At 41.0% G+C, this 26,109-nt stretch overlaps 1 protein-coding gene and 1 long non-coding RNA gene across 3 annotated transcripts in view; one reads left to right on the top strand and one right to left on the bottom strand.

Moving 5' to 3' along the window:
- The window catches only part of Unc13c (unc-13 homolog C), a 426,173-nt gene that overhangs the window by 385,428 nt on the left and 14,636 nt on the right, over window positions 1–26,109 (top strand). For both annotated transcript variants that reach the window (XM_063264996.1, NM_173146.2), the window contains 1 exon segment: window positions 4,913–5,060. In XM_063264996.1, the coding sequence (XP_063121066.1) occupies window positions 4,913–5,060 (148 nt within the window).
- The window catches only part of LOC102554551 (uncharacterized), a 35,537-nt gene continuing 14,486 nt past the window's right edge, over window positions 5,059–26,109 (bottom strand). The window contains exon 6 of the long non-coding RNA XR_001839455.3: window positions 5,059–24,907. This is a non-coding gene — a long non-coding RNA (uncharacterized LOC102554551). The remainder of the gene's footprint in view (window positions 24,908–26,109) is intronic.

Raw genomic sequence — 26,109 nt, 5'->3', positions numbered from 1 at the left:
GAAAATATGAGTTCCTGAAATTATCATTTCAGCATAGCGTCATATGGAAATGTATATAATTGACTGCGTAGCTCATGGTCAAGTCAGAGATGAGTTACAGCTAGTCCTAGGTTAGGGCCGTCTCCAAGAGTGTGAAAGAAAATGAAAGATGGGGGTGCATGACATAAGAAGAGAAACACAGGGACTTGTAGTAAGATTGGGGACAAGGAGGAGAAGCATCCTAGGCTAACCCAGAGGTTGTATGAATATAGGTCTGTCTATGATCTTTCTGCCATTTCATCTGGTAAAAACAGACATCTTTCCAGAATACCATGGTTTTGCTGCCACCATTGTCCTCCACATAAAAACCTTGAGCTCCGACCCAACTTTCAAGGACACATTTGACAAGTGTGTTTTCTTCCTTTGTCATCTCAAGTGCTTAGTAGAGCATCAACCAACAGTAGGCCAGGCACCGACAGTGTGGAACCCAACTGACATCCGTATTCCTTGTAAACAGCCAATTTTCTCATAGTCCCTCAACAGAGAATTCAAATGTTCTTTCGCTTAATGAGGAAGAAATAACTTGCTGTGACTTCTTTTAACTGTCTTTCCCAATTTATACCAGTATAAATAGAAGTTCTTAAAGAAGCCAAATTGGAGAGATTTGGGTTGTGTGGCTAGTCAGAGAAGAGTAAGCAACCGACTGTCTGTGTTTTGTTTATAACCAACGGAAAAGAATCTCCTTCCACATGCATGGGGGAAACCTTCAGACAGCTTCAAAAGCTTATATCTTCACATTTCCTTCCAGCACATAATTCCCCTGTAGCATGTAATTTCCTTCTAGCGTGTAATTCACCATAATGAAAGGAGAACTGAACTGTGCTGAGCTGTGGATGGTGGCATTTACTTAACACTTAAGACTTCCATTCTTACACGCACGGGTGTTCTTCAAGCCTCAGCCAAATAAACTCTCTTGTTCCTTCAGGGTTGGCAAGGGGCAAAGACTATGCAAAACTCTTTTGATTGTCAAAGTCCATGCTGTACTGGTGGCCTCTTCCTCCTGATTTCTTTCTCTGGGGTGCTGTCACTTGGTTCCAACTATGAGTGAAGGTTTGCATAAAGCATGTCTCAGGAACCCACTGTTCCATAAGCACAGAAATCATTTCCTTCACTGGCTGAGAAGCCAATGACTGTGTCTTTCGTGTCTCTGGCTGTTTCTATTTCCTGCACCTGGTTTCTATTCTCTGGCTTGTTTTCTCCCTGACAGCATTACCATGTATCCAAGGCTCCGGTCTTGCAACACCCCCTACAAAATGCTCCCTAAAAACAAAGCCATCATTTCTGCCCCAACCAACCTGCTCTCTAAATACCCTGCTTTCTGGGCCCTTAACAGAATTCCTAATGAGACTCTGTTGCCAAAAGGGAGAAGTCAGTTATGTATCATCACTGAAAACCCCAGGGAGTCCCTGGTCTACTCAGGAACAAACCCCAAATGTATTTCTATTTTTGTTTCTTGACCCCCAATTCCTCTAGATCTACAAAATAATGCCTGAGCAGAGAAGTATGTCTTCCTATAAAGAGTTCAAGGATGAAACCAAAGTTTATGTTTTGATACTCTAGTTCTTGTTCCTGTCCTCCATGAAAATTCTAGGCCTTTAAAAATCTCTCAATCATGTCAAGTCCCGTTAGGTTATTCTTCCACAGTTTTCCCAAACCCTATTCTATGGGACAACTGTATCCTCAGAACTATTCAGAGGGTTTGTACTATAGATGTTCTATGACCAAATAGTTTTAGAAACCAGAACTATTAAGAGAGGGTTAAACAGATGTCTTTACCAAGTCTCAACACCTTGACTGTGTTGAGAAGCTTTCTGCAACTCTGAGCTTGTGGCCTCTCTTTGCTTTTCTAGGACTTCCACAGCCTCAAGGCAGTGTGATTATTCTAGGGAGTATGGTTTAAAAATTAGAATAGAAAAAATGATATTTAAATGCAGTGTGAGAACCATCAGATCTCTCAGTTCTTGTTAGACAATGCTGAGAACCCCAGGATTCCTGCTGGTGGTGGTGTACAATTGTCCAGTGTCTAGTTCCCTGCAGTGGATTATCTAGTGACCACTACAGTTGAAATAGAGACACTAGGCTGGTGATGTGGCCCTGTTGGTAGAGTACTTTCCCAGCACACATGGAGCTCAGGGTTCCATCTACAGCAAAGCATACTGTGGTGTTAGCATGCCTGTATTCAAAGCACTCTAAGAATGGAGGCAGGAAGATGAGAAGTTCAAGGACATCCTTAGCTATGAATTGAGTTCAAGCACATCCTGAACCACCCGAGACTTTGTCTGAAAACTATAAAACTAGCAGTCCTACAAAACAGAACTGTCATTCCATCAGAATTCTTTCAGAGTCCTTTATTGACTTCCTCCATGGTGGAATCATTTGCTCTCCTCTATTGTGTATATTATCAAATATCTCTTTTGAAGCTCAAAGATAATTTTAGAGTTTAAAAAGAAAAACCCCATGGCAGGCCAACTGAAAACCTCAGCAGTTTCTCAGACAGAGGCAGGTAAAGAAAAGGAAGTTAACTCCATTTGAGTTAACTGGGCATAAAAGTCAGCCATGTTAGCAGAAGGGTAGCCACAAGGATGGGGAGAAGAAATTTAGACAAAGAGGGGGTGGGAAAGAAAGGAAAGGAAAGAAGAAAAGTCCGAAGTACTAGAGAAACCACACTTTGGCTCTGGCCATCATCCAAAATACAGAAGAGAAAAAAAGAAAGTGAAGAATTTCTGAGCTACGCTCAGACAGACAGATCCACAGACAGATCCACCAAAACCTAATGGCAACTGTCAACTTTATAGACAGCAGGGATTCTGGGCATGGGGGAGGGTAGAACTCATCTCACTAAAAGAATAATTATTCCTCCCACCTCTTTAGTATCAAATACAGAAAATCAGTCTTCCTGTGGAGTGGTCCCTGGGCCAAGGGACTGATCAACCCAGCTCGACTGATTGCTAGGGGAGCAGAGATGCCATTGCCTCCATCCAGAATTAGGGTCCATTCTTTTGGCCAGAAGGAAAAAGCTTTCTCTTAATGGTCCATCAATTCTATTCTAATAATTTTTACAGCTGTAATGTACTCTTGGTGACCTGTTTTACATCCTGGTTGGATTCCCCCATTAAATTGTAATCTCAGGAAAAACAACATAGCACCTGTATTATATTATATTCTTGGAATGTAACAAAGAGCCCAGCTTATGGTATAGATTTAGCGGGTGCTTCTGAAGTGAATACGCAAGAATACAGACAGTACCACTGAGGTTATCAGACCCACCGTCCATGTTCTCTGCTTTACAAGTGACATAGTAAGAACTCTGGTTGACCTCATAAAAGCAGTCACCCATGTGACTACTTAAAAGAATTGTTTCTAGAATACAGCATAATGTTGCTGTTATAAAAAAACAAAAAAAAAAACAAAAAAAAACCAGTGTCCAAAATGTTCTTAACTCATTATTTGGTATACAAACCAGGAACGTTTTGCAGTCCATTCACAGTGAATTTTCAAGAACAAAGTGCACGGGAGCGATAGGAAAGCTAAACTAGTAAATGAACTGTACAAATGGAGACGTAAAAGGTCTGGATACAGAGCAGCAAGCAGTGACCACCTGTCTGTTCTCAGACCAAAGTGACTAGCTTGCATTTTCATACACAAAAGTATTCATATTATTAGTCATTTTCCACACTTATATTTTTTTAAAAATAACTCAAAGACAATGTGAAGGGAATAGGACTTGCTGGACATTGCACACAGAATGTCAACTGGATTTTGTTTTACCCCGTTTTCCTGATGGAAAACTATCACTTTATTCTTTTGTGGCTCCTCCTTTTATTATAATCACCTGGCACTTGTACGCAGATTGGATCAGACTGGAGGAAACATAAGAAACACTGACTAGAGATTGTCTGCCTCTCCAGAGCTCCCTCCTGTTCTTGACTCCAGCCATCTCTTCAGATGACTCATTGGTCCATCCATCATAGAAACAGGCTTCCAGAGGGCTCTGTTCCAAGGTGACAAAGAGGCGAAATTAAGCTGAACCTTCATCCCTCAGAATTTCAATTCAATAGTTTTTTTTTTAAATCCTGAAATGTCCTGTTGTGTTTTCTGAAGAAACAAATAGTTTTTACCCATCAATATTCAAAATAATTTCAGATTCTTATCTTCAATAAATACCAACCATATACAAAATGTTTCAACATCTTATAAGATACATAACAAGGGGAAGATAGCTCAGTGGTTAAGAACCCATCCTCAAATATTTGTTAACATTGGGGAGCATTACAGATACAAAAAAAATGTTGACAATTACAGATTCTAGGGGACCACAGTTACCAAAAAGGGCTTAGGTTCCAATTTAACATTGTTAGTATTGAAAAGAGTGGAGAGGAGTAATTCATCTAAATTCAATGGAATATTATAAACATCTTGAATAAACAAATGTCTATAGGAACAATGGATGCCTGACCTAAAATTTTGGGAAAACGAAGTATCTGCAAAATAGGTAACAGGGTCTACCTTCTGTATGAAGTGCTGACAACTTTCATTATCCTTTGGAAACAGAAATAAATAATTGAGTTGATCATGGTTCCTGAAGCCTGCCATTCTGGAGAGTTCTATCCACTGTGCCTCCAAGATCCCCTTTACGTAACTGACATTTTAAATGAAAACAGCTTAGGCCTCCAGAGAGCTGCCTTGAACCTAAGTTAGTTGACGATGACTTGGCACTGAACAAATGGCACACGCTTTCCAAGTGCTTCCCTAACAACTTACCTAATGGTATAGTTTTCTGAAAGCTTCACTACTAGAGTGATAAATTCCTACCCCCAAGGTTTCCTCTAAATCCCTCGCTCCTATAACTTTCCTTTTCTCTCTCCTTTTTTAGCAATACTTTCATGCAGGAGGAAATGGCCTGAAGAAGAATTTTCTGGAGAAAAGCCCAGATCTTCATTCCCTGAGATACGCTCTCAGCCTCTACACACAAACCACTGATGCTTTGATCAAGAAGTTCATCGAGACCCAGGGCTCACAGAGTAAGTAGCTCTTGGCCTGAGAGAGATGCACACAGATCATCAAATCAAAACTCAACCTCGCAGTTACAGAAATAGCATTCAGAGCATGAAGCATGGTTAAAATAGAGGGTCTGGGTTAATAGAGAATACCATAGCTTCCAGCATTCTTTATAAGCATAAAGAACAGGAAGTGGATGGCTTAGATGAAAGGAGGCATTTTTCACAACTGTGATGTTCAGTCCATATACTCACTCCAGCATGCCATAAGAATGAGGGTCAGGTTCCTCTCAGAGATGATTGGCATCGTCCATTCTAGTGTCTCTCTCTCTCTCTCTCTCTCTCTCTCTCTCTCTCTCTCCCTCCCTCCCTCCCTCCCTCCCTCCCTCCCTCCCTCCCTCCTTCCTTCCTCCCTTACCAAGTTCTTACCAAGTGCTTCATGGCCGCCTTCCCTGATGGACTACCTCAGGACCATGTGCAGGGATAGCTTTTGATGTCAAGTAGACCCCTTCCTACTCTTAAATGTTTGTCTATGGATCTATTTCTAGGAGAACTAAAACTTGAATTTATTTGCTTAAAAATGATAATCTGGATTCCATTTTTCACATCAAGATGTAGATTCTGTGCTCTTGAGCCCTGAGCACCTCCTGGATGAAAATCTTGACAACTCAGTGGCTGCAGAGAAGTATCCCTCTCTGATGTGTCTTCCGTCTCGTGCCTTCTTCCTTTACATGGAAGCAGTGAACGAAAGTCAACTTTCTTCTTTTTCCTTTTCTTTTTTTTTTAATAACATTTATTTCTCATGATTTCTCTCCGATATTCTCTGTCTCTGTTAGATAAACTATAATGTTATACTGAAGGGAAAAGTCAATTGCTTTAAATTTAATAATTTCTTTGGGCTGTGTTCAAATTGAAAGACATGCTTCCTTTAAAAGGATTATTTGACTTAACTTTTCCTTATAGATTGGTTGATCTTGCTACTTTTCCCTTTCTTCTTTTTTTTTGTCTTGCCCTTTTCTCTCTCCTATTTTACCCTCTTTTCTCCCCTTCTCTTCTCTATATGAAACACACTTGATGTATCATCAGTAGTGAAAAAGAAAAAGTAAGAAAAGAGAAATATTGATAATTTTCTTTGCCTCATTAGAAATTTATGAACCAGAGTTCAAATGAAATCTACTATATTACAACAACACTTTTCTTCACTTTCTATCCCAAATGCTAGAAAATAAATCCTAAAGCCAAAATAGATATAGAGGGACTCCTAAGGTCTTATGTGAAACTGAGCTCAGCTGATGCATTTTTAATATCCTGACAATGTCTGCAACACGAAGTCACCATCTTACTCTGTATTCATACAGATGTTTACTGAGCATCACCTCCAACTCAGACTATACAATAAACAGTGTCCTGTAGAGACTGTGATGTCATGTATCAGTTGATCTAACAAAGTGGTTTTATATGCAGGGGAGATTGTCTCAGAAAGTAGGCAGTGTCTGGGAGGCTTTGGTTTTCCATCAGAGAACTGGGGTTGTGTGTCCAGAATCTACCAAGAAGTGCTCAAGGATGCCACAGTCATCTTACTGTACCCAGAGTACACAGAAATGATAAGGAAATATGTCTCTGTACTAGTTATTTTCTTGTAGTGATCAAATACCTGATAAGAAGCGACTTAAGGCTGGGAAGGGGTTGTTCACAGTTTGAAAGGGCATAACCCACGATGGTTGGAGGAGCAGGAGGTAGTCACGTCCCCTACCTGGTTAGCCATCACAGAGCAGAGAGAAAGAGGATCAGGGTTATCAGAGACCCCTCCACTTTTTCCAGTTAGAACCACCTCAAGGTCCTCCCCACCGAAGCTAGGGGAGTATTAAAACAAATGAGCCTAGGGGACCACAGCACAGAGGTTGGACTCTCTGCTTAGTGGCAAAGGAAGAAAAGCTACTCAACTGAGTTATGGAGAAACAAATGAAGGTGCTTTGAATATACAATGTGCCAAATAAGCAAACCTTTGCACTTGAAGTTTCAAAGTCCACCACACAATGACCATGTAGACATTAATTCTTTTAATTTAGCTCACTAGGCTAATGTAAAAAAGACGTGGGTTTTTCTACAGAATTAAAATGCACAGATATTTCAGTCAATCAGTTTGGAGTGAAATTAGTAGAAATCTATTTAATATTTTCTTCATATAGGAGTTGACTCAGTGATCTGAGTTGGGCAGTTGGCTTGAAAAGGGGTGGGGAGGGCTCTTTCTGTAACTGTCTCTCTCTGGGGATATGTGGCTTACAGTTTCAAAAGCTGGTCCAAAATGCATTTCTTGCATCTTAATATTCATCAGGAAAAAGGTGCTTTTCCTAACAGCTATTTCATTAAACCAGGGCCCTTTGAATATTTCATAGTACCACAGACAGTGAAAAATGTATGAGGCTTGAAGATATTAAGTGTGGTTTATTCAGTGGGTAACACGTTCTAGGAGGGGGCATGGGATGAGTCATGGCTGAGCCACCCCAAGCCGCATTCTGTTTCCTTATCTGAGTTTTTATTATGGCATGAAAAACGTGATCACAAAAGCTTTTCACAGAAAAAGAGATATTTTAAGTCTAAGTTACAATCGTCTCATAAAGAAAAATAATCTCTTCCAGTTAGTGAATGCGAATTAAAATCTATGAGCGGATACGCTTTGATTCCGAGAACCTTTTCTCTTTTCTTGTATCTTTTGAATAAAACTTTTGTGTTTCTGCTTATTGAAATGTCTGAAAACATAGATAATTCACATCATTTTACCAATTTGTATTCAGCAGAAGCAGGGTCCAATGTATTTTAGTTTGAAACAGAAAACGTAAAGCTATAGACTCACATTTTGGATTCTGTGAGTTGACTTCAATATAACCATTATATTGCACTGTGGTTGTATAGAGTCTGGTCAATTATAGTTACATCATTTTTATAATTTAGTCTAAATTGTGTTATTTGTGACAACATATGTCATCAACATATAGAGTTTGAGAGACAAATTAGTTACCTAAGACCATTCTTATTCTTAGCAGTAAAATTTAGAGGCATCTCAAATACAGTCTTCTGGACCCATATTACCTAGAGGAGCTATTTATTTTCCTTAGTTATGGTCCTCAGGATATAAAAGGTGTGTCCAGAGTAGTAAAGAAGCCATCTTTAGATGGTTCATTGTGAAAAGGATCTTCTCATTTCATTTTGGTTCTTACCAGAGGTATAGGAAGAACTTCTCATTAAAAACACTTTGTTCCTAAAACAAAAGAACTAGCATTTAAATATATAAACGATCTTTGAGTTCCTAGGGCTACAGCACATCTTCATCTGATGGTCAGTCTTGGGAGAAAGCTTGGAATGTCTTCGGTGTAGGGGGAATCAACACTAGAGGACACAGCCATTTCTAACTTCATGATGTTTTTTTACTTTTTAAAGTAGTGTCTCCTTTTTAGTGGATAAGCCCTCAGATATAACCAGAGCTCTGACTGCTTCCAACCAACCTATCATGCCCTGTCCCCAGAGACTACTTAAGTGGCTCAACCTTTCTCTAGAGGCACAAATAGAAGTGCAGAGAATATGTGAAGCTTGCCTTCTCGAATGTCGCAGGACAATGACACTCCCCACAGACAGCTCTAATAGGAAGTATACTGTGACAGGCTCTCAGCAGCATTGGCTATTGGCTATTGGCTATTGGCTCCCTTTCCAATAGCTGGGGTGGCATGCTAGGTAAGGTGACAGGAAGACCAGGCACACATCTGCTACCACCCAGGAAGCTGGCTGGCTGCAACTGTGGCGTACTCCTCAAATCCTATGGAACTAGCGACATGCTCGCAGCTGCCAGTTGAACATGCAGAGGTAGGAAATGTGGTCAAGGTCTGAGCTGTGTGGGTTGGCAAGAGAGACACTGCTCTTCACCTACCACCATTTTCCTGACCAAGACCACCACACAAGGGCTTCCCATGACCTTGAAGCTCGTTAGTGCTGCTTTATCTCCTGCCCTATTCTTCATTTTAAACAACTTCTATTACACTTAAGTTAGGGAACTATACATCTCCCCCACAGCCTATGGATACCTTATGGAATGTGGTCTCTCCTTCCACCATGTGGGCCTTGGGGATCAAACTCAGACCGTTGGCCTTGGTGGCAAGTGCCCTTACCCTCTGAGCCATCTCACCAGCACTGGTGTGCATTTTAACATGATTAAAAGTTCCTCCTTGCTCAGTGGGTGAACTCTAAATTGATAATTTTGTTTTCCTCTCGATGAGTAGCTCCATCAGCATAAGTGCCATTTTGTATCATTCCCTGTGCTGGGAGTCTTAGCATAGTTGCTGGCTGATAATTTTGCCTTCTCACAAAGGCTCTGTTCATTCGTTCTTGAAGTCTAAATACTTGGTAAAATGCCTGCTTAAAAAAAATCACAAAATAGGACAAATGAGGGTCCTTTATTTAGGCATAAACATTTTAAATTATGTAATGTAATGGGGTCCTAGTATTTGAATTACACAGTTATAACTTTTATAGGAGCACTCATATTTGAATTTATCTGACCACAATCTTCATGGTCTTGTGCTAGAACACTATGGAGTTCGGAAAAACAGAGAGGCAAAGACAGATAGAGAGAAAGGAGAGGCTGTTAGAGGGAGAAAAGTTGGAATTTTATGACTGGCACTAATTACCTATCATACAAGGAAGGAGATAGTGAGTGCCACTGGATAGGTAGATGGAGTTAGATAAATTAGATTATTGATTTTTGTCAAACTCTTAAAACCATGGGTTTTTTTTTTTCAATCTGTCACATAAAACTCAGAAGCAACTAGGAAAAAAAAATGGTCTGCTACTGGTTTGGTTCAGGCCCTAGTAAGGGGTGAGTGCACCCTCTTATTTCAGACCTTTTAAAGAGTGCACTCCAGCACCAGGCGCTGTGGTTCTCTTTTGCCATTCTTGGAACCTTCCCCTCTTCCCATGAGGCTGGGCTCTGCATGTCACCATGGGTGTGGCCATGTGTACCCTGAGAGCTCAGGCCATAAGCAACCTCTCAGAAGGACATGAGAAGGAAGATCAAGTCGCACCTGGAGTCTTGGGATGCATCCAAGTCTAGTTCCACTATTTCTTAATTCTGTGCTCTGCCACAAAAACCTCAAAGATTAATTTTTAATAGCACTACCTACCTGCACTAATTATGTGTTTCTATGATTTTCTTTTTCTTTTATTTTTTGGGGGGGTGTGTGCAAGGCAGGTCTCATTCCCCAGTTATACTCAATGTTAGTGGCATTGGACTTCCTGACTTCTTGACTTATAGTTTTCTCTGCTTCCCAAATGTAAGATTGATCTCAATAAGTTATGAAAGTGAACCCTGTACTCTTTTTTATTTTTCAAAACAAATACAGACACCTGCATTAGGGGTGACATCAAATTATTATCACTCCACTTCTGTTTTACTTAAGTTGCTTCTAGGAGCTGTTTTGAAATAGTCATCACACCCAAGAGAGATGAACGTCATTGACTCAATGTGAGCAAATACCCAAGGTAGCAAATGGGAGGTGTGACACACAGGCAGACATTTTGGAGATTCACGAAAAGCATCTAAGTGAGAGATGAGGGGTGCTTTGCTGGTGGGACTAGAGGAGAGGAGGAAAAGACTTGGGAGATATTAAATTAATAACCATTATGTATTTCGGTAAATATTTTTTTAAAAAAGCACCACCCAATTCTTTTGCCGGCTCCAGCAAGTCACATGGCGTCTTCGGGGTATTTTCATCTCAATCAACAACTCACTAAGTTTCCAATCTCTATCCCAAGCTGTCACTGGCTACTCTCTTAGCCCCTGGAGCACTCTAACCACCATGGCTACCCCCACATTGTCGCTGCATACTTTTATGACTCTCTTGCTGTGGTCTCTGCTCTCATTCCCAGCATCTGCCCCCTGTGGTTATAGTCACAACTCCAAGTAACCTGTTAAAATCAAAACTCAATAAGCTTGAAATTTAACAATCAGATTTATATTTGTAAATTCAAACTCCACAACATCTGCCCAATAAACTCACAACCAATTGATATCAATATAAACTGCCCATCTGGGTAAGACAAATTGTCCTGTAATAATCCATCCCTTATAGGGTTGTCATAGCTACCTGCGGCCATTTAAGGCCACACAGATCTGGATCGTCCTTCTCTGCCTCCATCTTGGTTCTTCTTTCTCCTCTCTCCTCTCTCCAAAACTCTGTGCCTGCCTTACTGTCTCACTGCCCAATCACAGGCCTTGCCTTATCTTGTGCCTGCCCTCACCTGCATATAGACAACAATCAACAATTATATATAAATTTATTTCCAAAGGTCCTAAAAGAAATATGTCAATTGAGTGACAAATTGTGATAGATATTTTCTGCCTCTTTCTGATTTTATGCACCTTAAATTATCCCATAATGTCCAGGTATTTTATTTTAAACAATTATTTTCATTTAAGAAAGAAATACAATGAACACACTTCGCTCTGCAAAGTGAATTATGGCTTTATCGATTGCTTGCCAAGGTATAATTAATTCAAACTAATAGATTTTTGAAGTCCTTTGGAACCCTGGGTTTTCATTTGCAGGCTGAAATAAACAGCAGGGTTAAATTTTCTTGTTTAGTTCAAAGGGTCTCAGAATTGCCCTGTGAATAGGAAACTCCTGGAGCAGAGGTCATACACAATACCTCCACATATACAGTCACTGTTTACATATACACCATTACATATACACCATGCAGTTTATAACTTAGAAAACTCATTCAATGAAGAAATGCACCAGTCATTATATAGTGCTCTGATTAATAGTAAGGCTAATACAGGGCTAAGGTATGTAGCTCAGCTGGTTGTGTGCTTTCATAGCATGTGTGAAGCCCCAGGCTCCATCTGTAACACTGATGAATCAGACAAGGTGGCACACACCTGGAATCCTATCATCTGGGAGGTGAAGGCAGGAGGAGCAGACATTCGGGGTTGTCTGTGGCTATGGAGCAATGTGAGAATACCTTGGGATGCAAGAGAGACCTTGTCAAAGAAAGGGAGAGGCTTTGGTGAAGGGGAGGTGGTTGGTGAAGTAAAGAAATAGCAAGAAGAAGAGGAAGAGAAGGAATGGGAAGAGAGGGGAAGGGAAGGGAGAAGAAATCATTGGATTGATATTAAAGCAACATTGTGTAGTACTGTCTAACTACAAGACTCTAGCGCCATTGTTATTGCTGCTTCTATTTTAGGTCTAAGCAGTAAGTAACAGATGTTATAATCAGAGAAAGGAGAGGTTATAGTGGCCAGGAAAGTCAGCAAGCTGCTAACCCCATGGAGAGAAGCACAGAGGGAGAGGGAGAGGGAGAGGGAGAGGGAGAGGGAGAGGGAGAGGGAGAGGGAGAGGGAGAGGGAGAGGGAGAGGGAGAGGGAGAGGGAGAGGGAGACAGAGAGACAGAGATAGAGACAGAGATAGAGACAGAGATAGAGACAGAGATAGAGACAGATAGACAAAGAAAGACCAACCTTCAGAACTGCCCTGAGCTTCAGTGGACTCAGGAAACCATTACAAAACACCACCAGCTGATAGCTGAAACAGAAGTTTCATTCTCACAGGTCTGGAGATTGGGTGTTCTGTGGTCAGCAGCAGCTAATTCTATTTTGCTGAGGGTGGTCCTCCTGGCTTGCATACGGCCTCCTCTCCTCTGTATCCACACCTCAGTGACTATGTCCACTGGAGCAGATGGGAGATGAAGTTCAGAGAGTCCTGAAACAATATTCAGGAGGTAGAGTTCATGAAATACCCTGGGCTGAGGCAAGCTCTGAAAAGACCCATAGTGAGGGAGGATGCAGAGTCGTGGGGGAGCACGGTGTAAAGGAAAGGAGTGGACTGACCCAGAAAAAAGGTGAGCATAAAGCAAGGATAAGCACCCATACCATGTCAATCTACTTAGGTGGCAGGGTGAGTGAACACTAGGCATATATATTAAAGCTACCTCATAAGGAACATGAGGCCTTTTCCAATTCAGAAAACTTATCTTCAGTGATGTTGTATGGCTTGCAATAGTAAAAACATAGTCTCTGTGTACAAGAAGAGAAGTCTCTGACATCCTTCCTCTTCCTACAAGGTCACCAGACCTAGCAATCTGGCCCTACCATCCTGATTTTGTTTAACCCTACTACTTCCTTAAAAAAATCCCCATTCCAAACACAGTCCTTAGGACCAGAATTTTCAGGTAGGAATTTGGGAGTGGAGGGTCATAATTCAATCTATAACAAAGAATAAAATGTTGTGAATTTGGGGAGGTGGGGGTTTTGTTTTGATATGTTGAGGCAGGTCTCATACTGAAGCCCAGTCTGGTATAGAATTCACTATATAAGCCAGACCAACCTCAAACTCATGACAATCCTCCTGCCTCCAGCCCCTGGAAGACTGGAATTACACCACACTTCTATGTGTCCTAATTTGTTTTCATTTTTAATTGAATAAGTTTTGTAGAGTTCAGTATGATCTTTCAGTACCTATGTGCATTGTATAACAATAAGACTAAAAGCTAGGTGTGATGGTGCATGCCCTTAATCCCTTTAAAGGCCCTTAGGAGGCAGAGGCAGGCAGATCTCTATGAGTTTGGGTCCAACCTGGTCTATAGAGTGAGTTTCAGGACAGCCAGAGCTTCATAGTGAGATCCTGTGTCGGTCAATCAATCAACCAACCAATCATAAAACTAGGGTAACAGTACATTGGTGCCTTAAAATTTGGATATTTCATGCTAAACAGTATTTTACTTTGTACTTCATGTGGCCTGTGTTGCTTATCTACCCATCCATCTTGGACGGACATGCATTGTTTCTGTTTCCTGGCCAGTGTGAATAGTGCAGTAATGAACTTGGGAGTGCTGACGTCTCCTGGGCATACTGACATCATCCCTTTGAGTGCATGCATACTCAGTAGTTGGATTGCTGGATCATGACAGTACTCCTATTTGTAAATTTTTTAGCAGTTTCCATAATGACTTCTCTAAATTTCATCTCCACTAACCGCATACAAGGCTGTCTGTTTCTGCTGAGGAACACTCTGTAGATGGGGCAGGTCACCTCAGCTTTGAATTGGATTTCCCTGATAATTAATGTCCATACCTACTTGCTGCTGGGACATTTTCTTTTAAGCAGCATTGATTTAGATCTATCGTTACCTTTCACTAGAGTCATGAGGTCGTGCTATTGTACATATACAGTTAATCTCTGTCAGATATTACTTTGGAAATACCTTCTCCCAACCTCTAGACTGTTTCTTCCCTCTGTTGCTTCTTTGCACATCCTTTGTGGTTTATCATAATCCCATATGTCTTCCAGGTCATGCTTTTGAGGTCTTATCAACAATAACAAAACAAAAACAAAAACAAAACAAAACAAAAAAATGAAGCCTTGACAAAGACCAGCGTTAAGAATCTAGAACTTCCTCTGGCCTGTGTTTTCCTGAGGTTATATAGTTTCATATCTTGCATTTATTTCTGTAATCTATTTTGAGTTCATTTTTATATATGGTTAAAAGTAAAAGTCTAGTTTCTTGGTATGTGGGCTATTAGTTCCCAACACTCATTGAAAATACTTTCCTTTTTCCATCCTGCATTTTTGGTTCCTGTGTTGAATATAAGTTGGATGGACTTTCATTTATCCTGTTCCATTGGACTCTTATTTTTTCCAATGCCATGCTTTTTGTTTACTATAGCTTTTAATATATTTGGAGCCAGATAATGTGGTGACTCTAGCTTTGGTATTTACTAACACTTAACCATTTGAGAGGAGTATGGTGGTGCCATGGGAGGTAGAAGGGTTGTTCATGCCACAGTGTGCATTGCAAAGATCATAGGACAATCTCAAGACAGATGCTGGTCCATGTTTGACACGGTGTCTCTAGCCCACTGTTGCACAAGTCAAGCTAGTCAGTCTAGGAGCCAACAAAGATTCCTCTGCCTCACTTCCCCATCTTCCTGTCTGAGCACTGGGATGACAGACAAGTGCTTTGGCATCTGCTTACTGTCACATCTGCTTTATGTGGACTCTGTGGTCCTAATGTTTGTGGCAATCTCTTAACCCCCAGCCCATGCTCTGAAATTTTACTTTACATCCATTTGATCTAGGGTACAATTTAATGTCCCTGCTTGTTTTCTTCCTATATATCTTCCAGCTGCTAAAAATCAAGGGCTCATCCCTTCTGTTGTCTCTACCTCTAGATCTGTTCAGTTTTCTCTTTGTGTATTTGGGTGTTTTAAGATTGGTTTCATGTATATTTATTCATAACTACTACATACTCCTTAGGAACCAACCCTTTGATAGTTTTCAGTGCCCTTCTTTGCCTCTTGTTTTTAGTCCATCTCCACTGACATAAACATGGGAGCTCCTGTTGGATTTTGACTCCTATATGATAAAATGGGTTTCTGTCCCTCAATTGACTTTGAACATCTCCTTGGAGATGGAGTGAGTGTCTTGGGTACAGCATGGGTTGGGGCTTAGGGTTTTGTCCCTTTAGCCGCTCTCCCTGAAGTGGAGGATGTAATCTGTTTACACTTGAGATCACCTCTGAGAAAGCCTTTGTCAGTTTGTTGATCACATCTTAATTCTTTCTAGATCCTTCTTGTTCCTGTTTGCCTTCATTGTTCTGTGCTTTCCTGTTGCACTGACTTAATTCCTTTCTCAAGCGTGTATCTGCTGCCCACCCCCCCCCCTTGGAGTTGATAAATCCAAGGGATTTACAGATAAAAATCTTCTACTTATAATGGACAGTTTAAGACTGTAAATTATAGTCTGGATTTATTAACCCCCATTTTTTCTCTCTCTCTCTCTCTCTCCTGGTAATTTACATGTGTTTCTTTTATTTTAGTGACTCCAAACTCACCACAAGTTTCTTATTTGAAGTTGTTTTTTCCTATTGCAGGGATAAGGAGACTTGCTAAGCAACCTGGGCTTGCATTCTATCGGAGAGAGTCATCACAAATCCTGTATCAGTCACAAGTGATAATCAATAAAACATGGAGATGAGTCAGAGACTCAGCCCAAGTCAACTGAATGTTCCTTGGGATTTGGGGAGGAAAGAAAAATGAACAGAATCCCCTAGCTGCTCAGTGATGTAGCTGACTTGTTTACTAACTCAGCTTCCATTCATTAAATCATCACTCCAAGATAATTATTTCACAGAAGAGTGACTAGACACTATCTAAATAATTTGCTTCCTTATAGCAATTATGTACTGCTCCTTTAGATATTTTGAAACTATTCACTAAGAGTTAAGTTTAGATCTCAATTACAATTGATTAGCTTTTGTTTGTTTTTACTTTTTATTGGTTCTTTGTGAATTTCACATTATGCACTCAAATCATACTCATCTCTCTCCCCTTATACCTGCTCTTCACCCTTTGTATATTATCCCCCACCCAACAAAGAAAAAGGACACTTTTATAAGTTATACTGTGTCACAGTGTGTCCCTAGTTGATTGGTTTTTTGTCGATGTTGTTGTTGTCGTTGTTGTTGCTGTTGTTGCTTTGTTGTTTTGGTTTTTTAATGTCTCACTCTGTAGCTCATGCTAGCCTTGAGCTTGAGACCCTCCTTCCTGTCTCCCCAGAGCTGAGATTACAGCCATGCAACACTAAACACAGGTAGCTTGAGACTATGATATCCTATTGATTTTATGTGAATATTTCTTAAGTGAAATAAAGGAATTTTTTTTCTCCTGCTGGAGAGGTTCAAAAGCCACTGAAACATCGCCTGAATCTGAGGTTCCCTGTCCCCTAAGAATCTACAGAGGAAAGGAATACTACCTTCTTTCCCAATTCTCAAAAACAACCACCAACCAATTAGTATGACATGATTTGTTCAAAACTACTAATATAAAAGACACTCTAGAAAAAGCATAGATTATGGAATGTTTAAGAGATTATATTATTTTTATACCTTCCACAATGAAATACTTTCATAACTAACATTTGGAGACTGGTTCTAATGCCTTTGCACACCCACATACACCACATCCATCCTCTCTCTCCTCAGAATTTACTCATTTTTACGGATTTCGGGTAGGGTGGGAGTTCTTCTCCAGAGCCCAATACAACCCAGCCTCCATTTAAGCAATCACTTTGGGAGAGAGGAAGAGTGATGATAATACAGTAAAATAACCTCCACTGGGTTCCCCATCTCCATGGTCTGATAGTTAACCTAAAAAATAACTTCTTTTTTTTAAATGTATATTTTAAATAAAATTCCGTAATTCATCCCCTTTCCCTTTCCTCCTCCTAACATCTTCCTTGAGTACCCCCACTCCTCAAATTCATGGCCTCTTTTCTTTATTATTGCATATATATATATATATATATATATATATATATATATCTTTTGAGAACATCTAGTGTTAATATATATCAAATAAGTTTATATATTAAACATGACAATATATTTATCAAATACATCAAATAAATATATCAAACTTATGAATGATTTCAGAGCTGACCACTTGGAATTAGATAACCATTTAGATACTCAACCCTGAGAACAACTAATTCTCCCTTGTCTTGGCAGTCATTGGTTTTCCATAGTTCTTCTCTATGGGTGGGACCCTTGAATTCCTCCTTCAATGGTGCCATGTCTATTAGTATGGCTCTTGCTCAGGTCTTATTTAGCTTGCTATTATCACTGAGGCTTCCCCATCATTTCTACAAGGCACAATCTCACAGACTTTCAGGGTCTTCTGGCTCCTAACGATCTCTCTACCCCATCTTCTGTGATGTTGCCTGAGCCTTAAAGACAGGAGTTGTATTGTCAGTGTATCCACTGGGTCTGATTACGCCATTATTGTAATGGTCTCTGTCTACAGCAAAGGCACGTTTCTTTGATGAGGAATGAGAACTACCCTGACTTGTAGGCATTTAGAATGCAGGATAATGTGAAACGGCAAGCATCTTTTTACCTGTTACATAAAAAGAAGATATGCTTATGTGCTAAATTGCTATATTCAATAATAAAATATCTCACTGAGTTGGTCAATGTATTGATAAATAATTGAGTATCCTTTTTTAAGGGGGAAAAGATAATTCATTGCTCATTTACCATTCAGGAAGAGTAAAGCTGGTCTTGGCACCCAAGATTGGTGACTCACTCTAACTCCAGAAAGGTCAAGTTTTGTACTAGTGTGAATCAGGTAGTCAGAGGTAGAAACTGAACTCTCCTGCCCACGAGAGCTGGTGGAAAGTCCCAGGGAGAACTTCTCCACTTCCGGTAGTATCTTCAGTGCCCTCCAGGAACTGCTGGCCATGGTGAAGTTCTGCATTTCTGTGGAATTCTGCTCTGCTCTGATTCCCTTGTAGTACATTTGATAGCCCAGGGATCCAAAGCATTGTTTTTCTCATATTCAAATAAAATATTAATACTTGAAAAAATTGGTCACTTTATCAAGTAAACTGAACTTTCTTCAGTGAATGTGCTGTACTAATAATTGAATTAAGTATTGATGCTAGCATCTTTCATTGGGTTCTGTAAGTACTTTAGCTCTATGCCTCTGTTTTTTTTACCTAAAAGCAGTGTAATAACAAAGCCCTCAAGTGTGGTTGGTGAGAAGATTAAATGAATATACAAAGCTCTTCAACAATATCTACTATATAACAATTACTATATAACTTGATTCTTCCAATACTCTAATTCTTGATTCTTAACACACTTCTCAGCCATGCAGGGTAAGAGTGGCTTTTGTAATATTTTCCCCAGAAGTAATCCCACGTTCTCGAGCAACTTCCAGTATGGTCATTATTGGGCTCATTTGAGAAGATTCAATTTTCCAATAGCATAGCCTTGATCATTATAGAAATGTAGCCAAATAATTGAAAGGCAATTTCTATTTATTTTATTAATTACTCCATCTCTTGAAATTGACTAAATGATTAACATAGTGTATTTACTCAAAACATAACAAGAATGAAGTCTGAAATGACTTTGAAGTCCTGAATATGAGATCTGACTTTAGCCAGGAGTTGGGAATGGTCTATGGTGTGTTTGTCTTGAGTGTTTTCACTTAATGAACCAGCAATTCTCAACTGCCACCGTGACCGAGTCCAACTGAAATGAATGGGCTCTAGCTCTTATACAGAAAGGTTTAGTGTCTCTCCATTCTGCATGATGTTAGCCAATGGCATTTTATAAATGGCTTTGATTACAAGGAAGCATATTCCTACTTAATTTGTTCAGCATTTTTTTTTACCATGGAAGGATGTTGAATGTTTTTATCCAATACCTTTTATTTACATTCATTGAGATATCAGCAAGGTTCTTGCCCTTCATCATAATGGTGTATCATTATTTTTATTGGAATATATTGAACCTCCCTTGCATTCCAAATCATTCATTCATATAGATAGATAGATAGATAGATAGATAGATAGATAGATAGATAGATAGATATGAATATGACACATGCATGCCTGAAAAAGGCATCAAAGCCTTGGGAGCTGGGGATACAGATGATTGTAAACCACCATGTGGGTGCTGGGTACCAAACCTCAGCCTCCTTCAAGTGTTCTTAACCACTGAGCCATCTCTCTAGCCCCAACATTCCTAGCATTTTTTAATGAGCTGTTGAATTTTTTTTGCTAGGACTTTGTTGAGGATTTTTTCATTAACGCTAATTAAATATATTGACCTGTACTTATGTTTGTTGTTGTTATTGCTATGTCTTCCTCTGGTTTGGGCATTAGGGTAGCCTTGATCCTACAGAATGTATTTGGAAGAATCCCATTGTCTTCTGTTTGGGAGACTTATTTAAAGGGGATTAGTGTTGGTTCTTCATTAGATGTTTAGTGGAACTTAGCAGTTCATCTTTCTGGTCCTGGCTGTTCTTTGGGAGCTTTATTTTCCAATTACCTTTTCAATATTGCTATTACTGATCTGTTTAGGTTTCCTGATTATTTGGCATGTAGTCTAGTTGAGGGGCTTTTTTTTTTTTTTGCTTCTACTAGACACTACAAATGTTGGATACAATTTTTCATAAGCTCTTACGAGCTTTCTATCTCCCTGCTCTTAGTTACAGCGTGTTCCTTTCCTTACCTGATTTTATTTTCATCACCTCTCCTTTTCTTAATCTAGCTAAGAATCTCACCATTCTGTTCATTTGCAAGAGAACCAGCCTTTTCTCCAAGTGTTCTCAAACTTAAGGCCTCCATCTACACCCACCCCACCACGGGCTTTTGTCATTGTTGAAATTCACAGTGGAAAGAAAGATAGGAAAGTCAGGTGCTATCTCAGGCCACTGACATTTGCCTAAGGTTCCATTTCCCCTTAAAATTGGGAAATGTAAGCAATCAAAAACAAGGACATGTTAGGAACAAGAGCTGCTTGATTTCTATATTCTACTAGAAAGAAGAATAGCCACTCAGGAGCAAACGGATACTTCCTGTCTCTTCCTGGTTTATCTCTGGACTTCAGTGACACAGACCCCAACCTCAGCCAACTCCCCAGCCTCTGCTCCCATTCTGCTCACTAGCTCTTCTCTTTGCTGGTTTAAACTGGCTGGCACCTAATAGGCAACTCATTCTCCAACGACTAGCAGCTGTTGGGAAGGGATGAGCACCTCCTTGGCCCCTGAGGACTACAGAGCTGTCTATGGGAAGCCAACCTATAGGCAGTCACCATGGATCTCCAGTGTGGAGACAGAGGAGACAAATACATTTCTGAAACACTTTAATTACCATAATAACTCATCAATGCAGGGCCCAAAGTAATATGCACTATTGTTCCTAGTTTTCTGTAAAAATAAGAGATTAATTTGATTGGTCTGGATGTGCCATGAGGGTAGGACAATTTCAGAGAAGAAAGAGAATCACCACCACAAACCTCACTACTTGCCACAGACATGTCCCTTTAGAGGTGTCACAGGCAAGTACTTTTAATCTCAGCACCAGGAGGCATAAGCGGGAAGACCTCTGTGAGTTCAAGGCTCGCATGGTCTATATAAATTCTAGGTCAGCCAGGACTACATGGAGAGAGCCTGTCTTGAAAAGAAAATGAGGGAGGGGTGCCTCAAGGTGTGTACACTGTTTGAATATTTTCTTTGAGATTATTCTGTCATTTGGCAGCAGACCTGAACCATAAGAATTTTTACCTTTTATATGATAAAACATAAGTATAGTTTAAAACATTTTGACAATATTTTGAATTGAAGTGTCATTTTTACCATTATTATAAAACACTATGTGGAACACAGAGCTGTAGAAAATAAAGGTAAGAGCTCCATGGCCAGGAGAATTCTTCCTGCTCAGAAGTTCCTCTGTGTGCCCCATCCCAGTCCTAGACCCTACATTCTCTCCAAAGGCAGCTAGTACCCTCTGCTCCACTCAGAGCTGCCTTTCCCTCTCTAACACAAAAGATCCCAGCTCTGTTGTCTCTTCTTACCTTTCTTTTCAACTGGGTGTCTAAGACCTTTCTATTGACAGACTTTTCGTCTGTCCTTTACTCTTGAAGAACATATGGGTTGGTAGCCTGAAGAGTCTCCGGGATCCTGGATTTCATCATTATAGGCAGACCTAAAGTATGACTCCTATTCTAAATACTGATTTCAAAAAGAAGGCAGACTTGCCTTCAGTCTTTTTGTGTTCGATGTCAGCTGCTCTTGCTAAAAGCAGGTGGCTTCAGACAGTATCATATTCCCATCTCCACATTTTTCCCGGGTGCCAGCACAGGGCAGTATAGCATGATAGCAAGATCCCCTGGGCCTTTGAGTTACTCATAGACAGTGTTGACAGGTCATTAAAGCCTGAGGAGCAATCTGAACTCAGACCTGAATAAACCAGCTTTGTTCTCCACATAGTGATACATAAATTCTTCTCTGCAAGGTGGCAGGAGACTGAGTGTTTGCTGTTAGCCAAAAGTTTGAATCCACTGCCCAGGACACAAGACATGACATCTGCTGGGGAATAATCAATCAGTAATGGAAAGCTCATGGTGGCCTCAAAGCCCTGTCTTGCTCTGCCTCAGAGACTAACATCAGAGAAGTTGGTGTGGGGGAGGGCAGTGCCACTGTGCAGAAAGATTATTGACTCTTGGAAGTTGACCTGTGAGCCAGTTCTCCGTGGGAAGCTAGCCCAGGCCTGAGCCAGTCCACCAGTCATAGCACTGCCCTCCCAGCCCCACGTTTCCATTCTTCTGTCTTCCTCCTTTGTCACTGCACTGCTTCCACTGGGTGTTGACTGCCTGTCTGCAGCTCTGCTTCCTATGGAGTCTACAGACTCTTACAAAGCTTTTGTGCCTTGCTTGGGGGGACCCTCTGCCAAGGGGCTGTACTGACCCTCCCAGCCTTGGCTCCACATGCAAGCCACCTTCAGAACCTTCAATGCAAGCAGACATCTCAGAACTCAATTACTGGTTTAGATGGGGCCACATTTACATCTGAATGATCCTTGGGTGCCTCTAATACATGGTGAGGGTCAGGAATTACTGTCCTGAACAATTTTTAGTACCTGAAATACAGGTCCTAATTATTTGATGCTTACCGAATGAATAAATGAATGGCTGAGCCCTGGATTCCATCAGCTGAGATGATGTTTGGCCAAGCAGGAGCTGGAGACGGGGCAGAGAAGAGCACGATGGGCCTCCATCCCCAGACCTTTAAAAAACAAATCCTTTAAGAATGAGGCAGCAAAGGAATTGTTTTAAAGGGAAATCATTAAAAGGGCATAGTAAATCCTGCAGTATGAATGGCCACATGATGAACTAGTCCCAGGCGGTTTAAGCGGAAGGAGACGAATTGGAAGGAAGGTGGCAGGTGTCTATCCAGGACTAGGATACAGAGCTGTAGAAATTAGTCAGAATTTAGACATCTTCAGAATATTGTCTCTTATCCCCGCTGCTCCCTGCATGCCTGCTGTTTTTCAAGAGACTGTGTGTAGCATTTTCTTGAGAGAGAAAATAATTTTAGTGCTCTCTCCCTGGGGGGCCCTCGGTGCTGTTTGAACTCAGGAATTTGCTAATCATGGTGGTTGTGAAGAACATAGTCTTTAGAAGTTATTTCTGCGCTTTTCTTCTTTCTGCTCTTCCCTGATGGCTTCAGACAGTTCCGCTCCCGTATGTGTTTACTTTAAAATTTAAGGTCTCCTCAAAAGGTGTGCGTTCTGCCTGCATCCTTTAAAAAAATTATCCATTTCTCTTCAGTAACCAGATGGTGTTAAAGGTTTTTTGGGGAACAAATTATCCCCAGTAGAGAAGCAATTTAAATTTTCAGTTTCATCAAATCTAAAGGTTACCTTGAATTTAAAAAAAAAATCAAAATAGTGCACATATTTCTCTCAAAACAAAATATAGAGATTTGTGTCCTGTATGTGGTGGTTCTTTAAAAAATTAACTAGATCGCCCTACCCACATCAAAACCCAAGGACAAAGGGCTATTAATGTTAATAGCTCTTAATATGTCTGAGACAGTGGCCGCAGCCAGGGTGAGCTCCTGTTTTCATCTCGTGGTGGGAGAATGATTACCTCAGCTCATCAGTGTTTAAAGAAAAAAAAGAGAAGTAAAAAGGAAGACTCTTTAGATGCTGACATGATTGCCTGAGCCCACAGCTCACACACAGTTGAACAACGATTGAAAGCAAAATCCAGAGATGGCAAAGGTAGGGTCTTCTAGCCAGAGCTATTTCTCTGTGGGTAGAGAGGCCGTGGGCTCAAGTGGGAAGGTTTTTGTTTGCGTGTTCTCATTTTCCACAACACTCACCAAATGGTAGGTTTTATATAACGATAAGATGAAGAAAATCACATTTGTTTCCCCTGTCCGGTCTATGCCATTATACATTCCAAATTGCATGCTCTTGTTTCATACAGCACGTAATGATCAATCAATAAAGGAGACGGCTAAAAGAATGATGGGAAAGAAACGGGGTTTCCTGGTGTGCGCACTTGAGCTTCTCCACTTCAGCTGCAGAGTGGACTCATCATCTCTCTCCTCTATTTCTCTTTCTGCCAAATCTGCCTCGTTCTGTTCTTTGCTTTTCTTTTATCTAATGCTCTGTCCTTGCCAAACTCTGTTGGATTAGCTCAGCTTCAGATAAAGGTCAGAGCACACACAGCAGAGTTGATCCGTGGATATCCACTTCCCACAGAACAGCTTACGCCCAAGAGGGGCCACAGCATCCCGATTCACTCTTTCTACAACAGCTTCTCGTTTTCGGGCTTTCTGTTTTTCTTCATTAAAGTCCTGAGAATGAAGAGAACTCTATTGTACACCTGGACCATGGTGCCCGCTGCAGTCCTCTTTGGACTTGTTAGCATCATCGTGCACAGAAAGGCTAGTTTCTTTTTGATGCTGTTAAGTGGCTTTTGACAGCTAGGACTTGAGCACTCAGCCAGATGAGCATTTTGGGTTGATGACAGGATGGAAGTCGGTTCTATCTTCTGCCTTCACTGGGTACCTATTATCAGATCACAGTGGACACTGCTTCATCCACCCATCGCTGCGTGCCACCCGCAATTTTCCTGCGACACTGTTCAATTGCTTGCTCCGGTGCTGCAGTCAGCAGTTTGAACACTCGATGTATGCTTGGCAGGATAAGGGGCATCCCAATCAAAGTGGCAGAGCCACGTGAGGGAAGCCTGTGTCCTCACAGATGGAGAGAGCACAGGGTTCTCTGACATCGTGTACTCCTCATCTGCTTGGCTGTTTGTACTGTCACTCTGACGTTTTACGTTTCTTTATCACTTATAACTCGGGTACAGATTCTCTTCACTCTTTTCTTCACATGGATTCACCATCATCAATAAGAACTGTGTCATGTTCACTGCTTCATTCTTTATGCACGGGTTGTCTAATTTTTAACCCTTATCAAAATGTTACTTGCACATGTTTGTGCACTAGTACAAGCATATCTGTAAGACAAAATTCATAGAAAAGAAATTCCTACTCCAATAGAGGTAATAGTTTAAATTTTTAAAAAATTATTATCACTTTTATTTCTTATATTTTTTACAGTCCAGCCATTGCCCTCCTCCTGGTCTCCCTCCCCACAGTTCTTCATCCCATTCTGTCCTCCTCCTGTCTCCAAGACAATGTTTCCCCCACATCAGGCCTCTTCACTCTCTGGAGCCTCAAGTTTCTCGAGGGTTAGGCTACTCTATTCCCAGACCAGGTAGACACACGCACGCACACATGCACGCAGGCGCACGCACGCGCGCACACACACACACACATTTTCACTATGTAAAGAGAGGCAGTTCTGCTTGGTGGCTCAGTATCTGAGAGATCTCAGGAGTCCTGGTTAGTTGAGATGCCTGGTGCCTGATCTTCCTATGGGCTCTTCCTACAGGGTTGCCCTCCTCCTCAACTTCTTCCAGCCTTTCTCTAATTCAACCACCGGGGTCTCTGGCTTCTGACCATTAGTTGGGTGGAAGTATCTCCATCTGTCTCAGTCAGCTGCTTGTCGAGCCTCTCGGAGGACAGCCATGCTAGATTCCTGTCTGTTAGCACATCCATAGCATCAGTAATAGTGTCGAGCCTTGGAGCCTCCCCTTGAGATGGATCCCAAGTTGGGCCTGTCATTGGATTTCCTTTCCCTCAGTCTCTTCTCCATTTTTGACCCTGCAGTTCCCTTAGACAGGAACAATTCTGGATCAGAGTTTTTGACTGTGGGATAGCAACCCCATCCCTCACTTATGCCCTGTCTTTCTACTGGAGGGAGTTCCCTCTCCCCACTGTTGGGCATTTCATCTAATGTCCCTCCCTTTGAGTCCTGTAAGTCTCTCACCTCCCAGGTCTTTGATATATTCTAGAGCCCCCCCCTCCACTGTTGCATATTTCCATTCATTCTGCTGGCCCTCAGTGATTCTTTCTGCCCCCCATCCCCACCCCACAATACCTGATCATGTTCCCCTTTTCCTCTCCCCCTCTCTTTCCACCCAGACCCTCCCTCCCTCTGCCCTGCATGATTGCTTTCTTCTCCCTGCCAAGTGTGGGATTAAAGCATCTTCACTTGGGCTCTTTGGCTTGTTAACCATTTGAGTTCTGCAGATTGTATCCTAAGTATCCTGTACATTTTTTGGCTAATATCCACTTATTAATAAGTACATACCAT

This window comes from Rattus norvegicus, chromosome 8 (genome assembly GCF_036323735.1).
Source record: "Rattus norvegicus strain BN/NHsdMcwi chromosome 8, GRCr8, whole genome shotgun sequence".
Lineage (NCBI taxonomy): Eukaryota > Metazoa > Chordata > Mammalia > Rodentia > Muridae > Rattus > Rattus norvegicus.
Note: the sequence above shows the minus strand (reverse complement) of the source record. Positions and strands in the feature narration are given on the sequence as shown.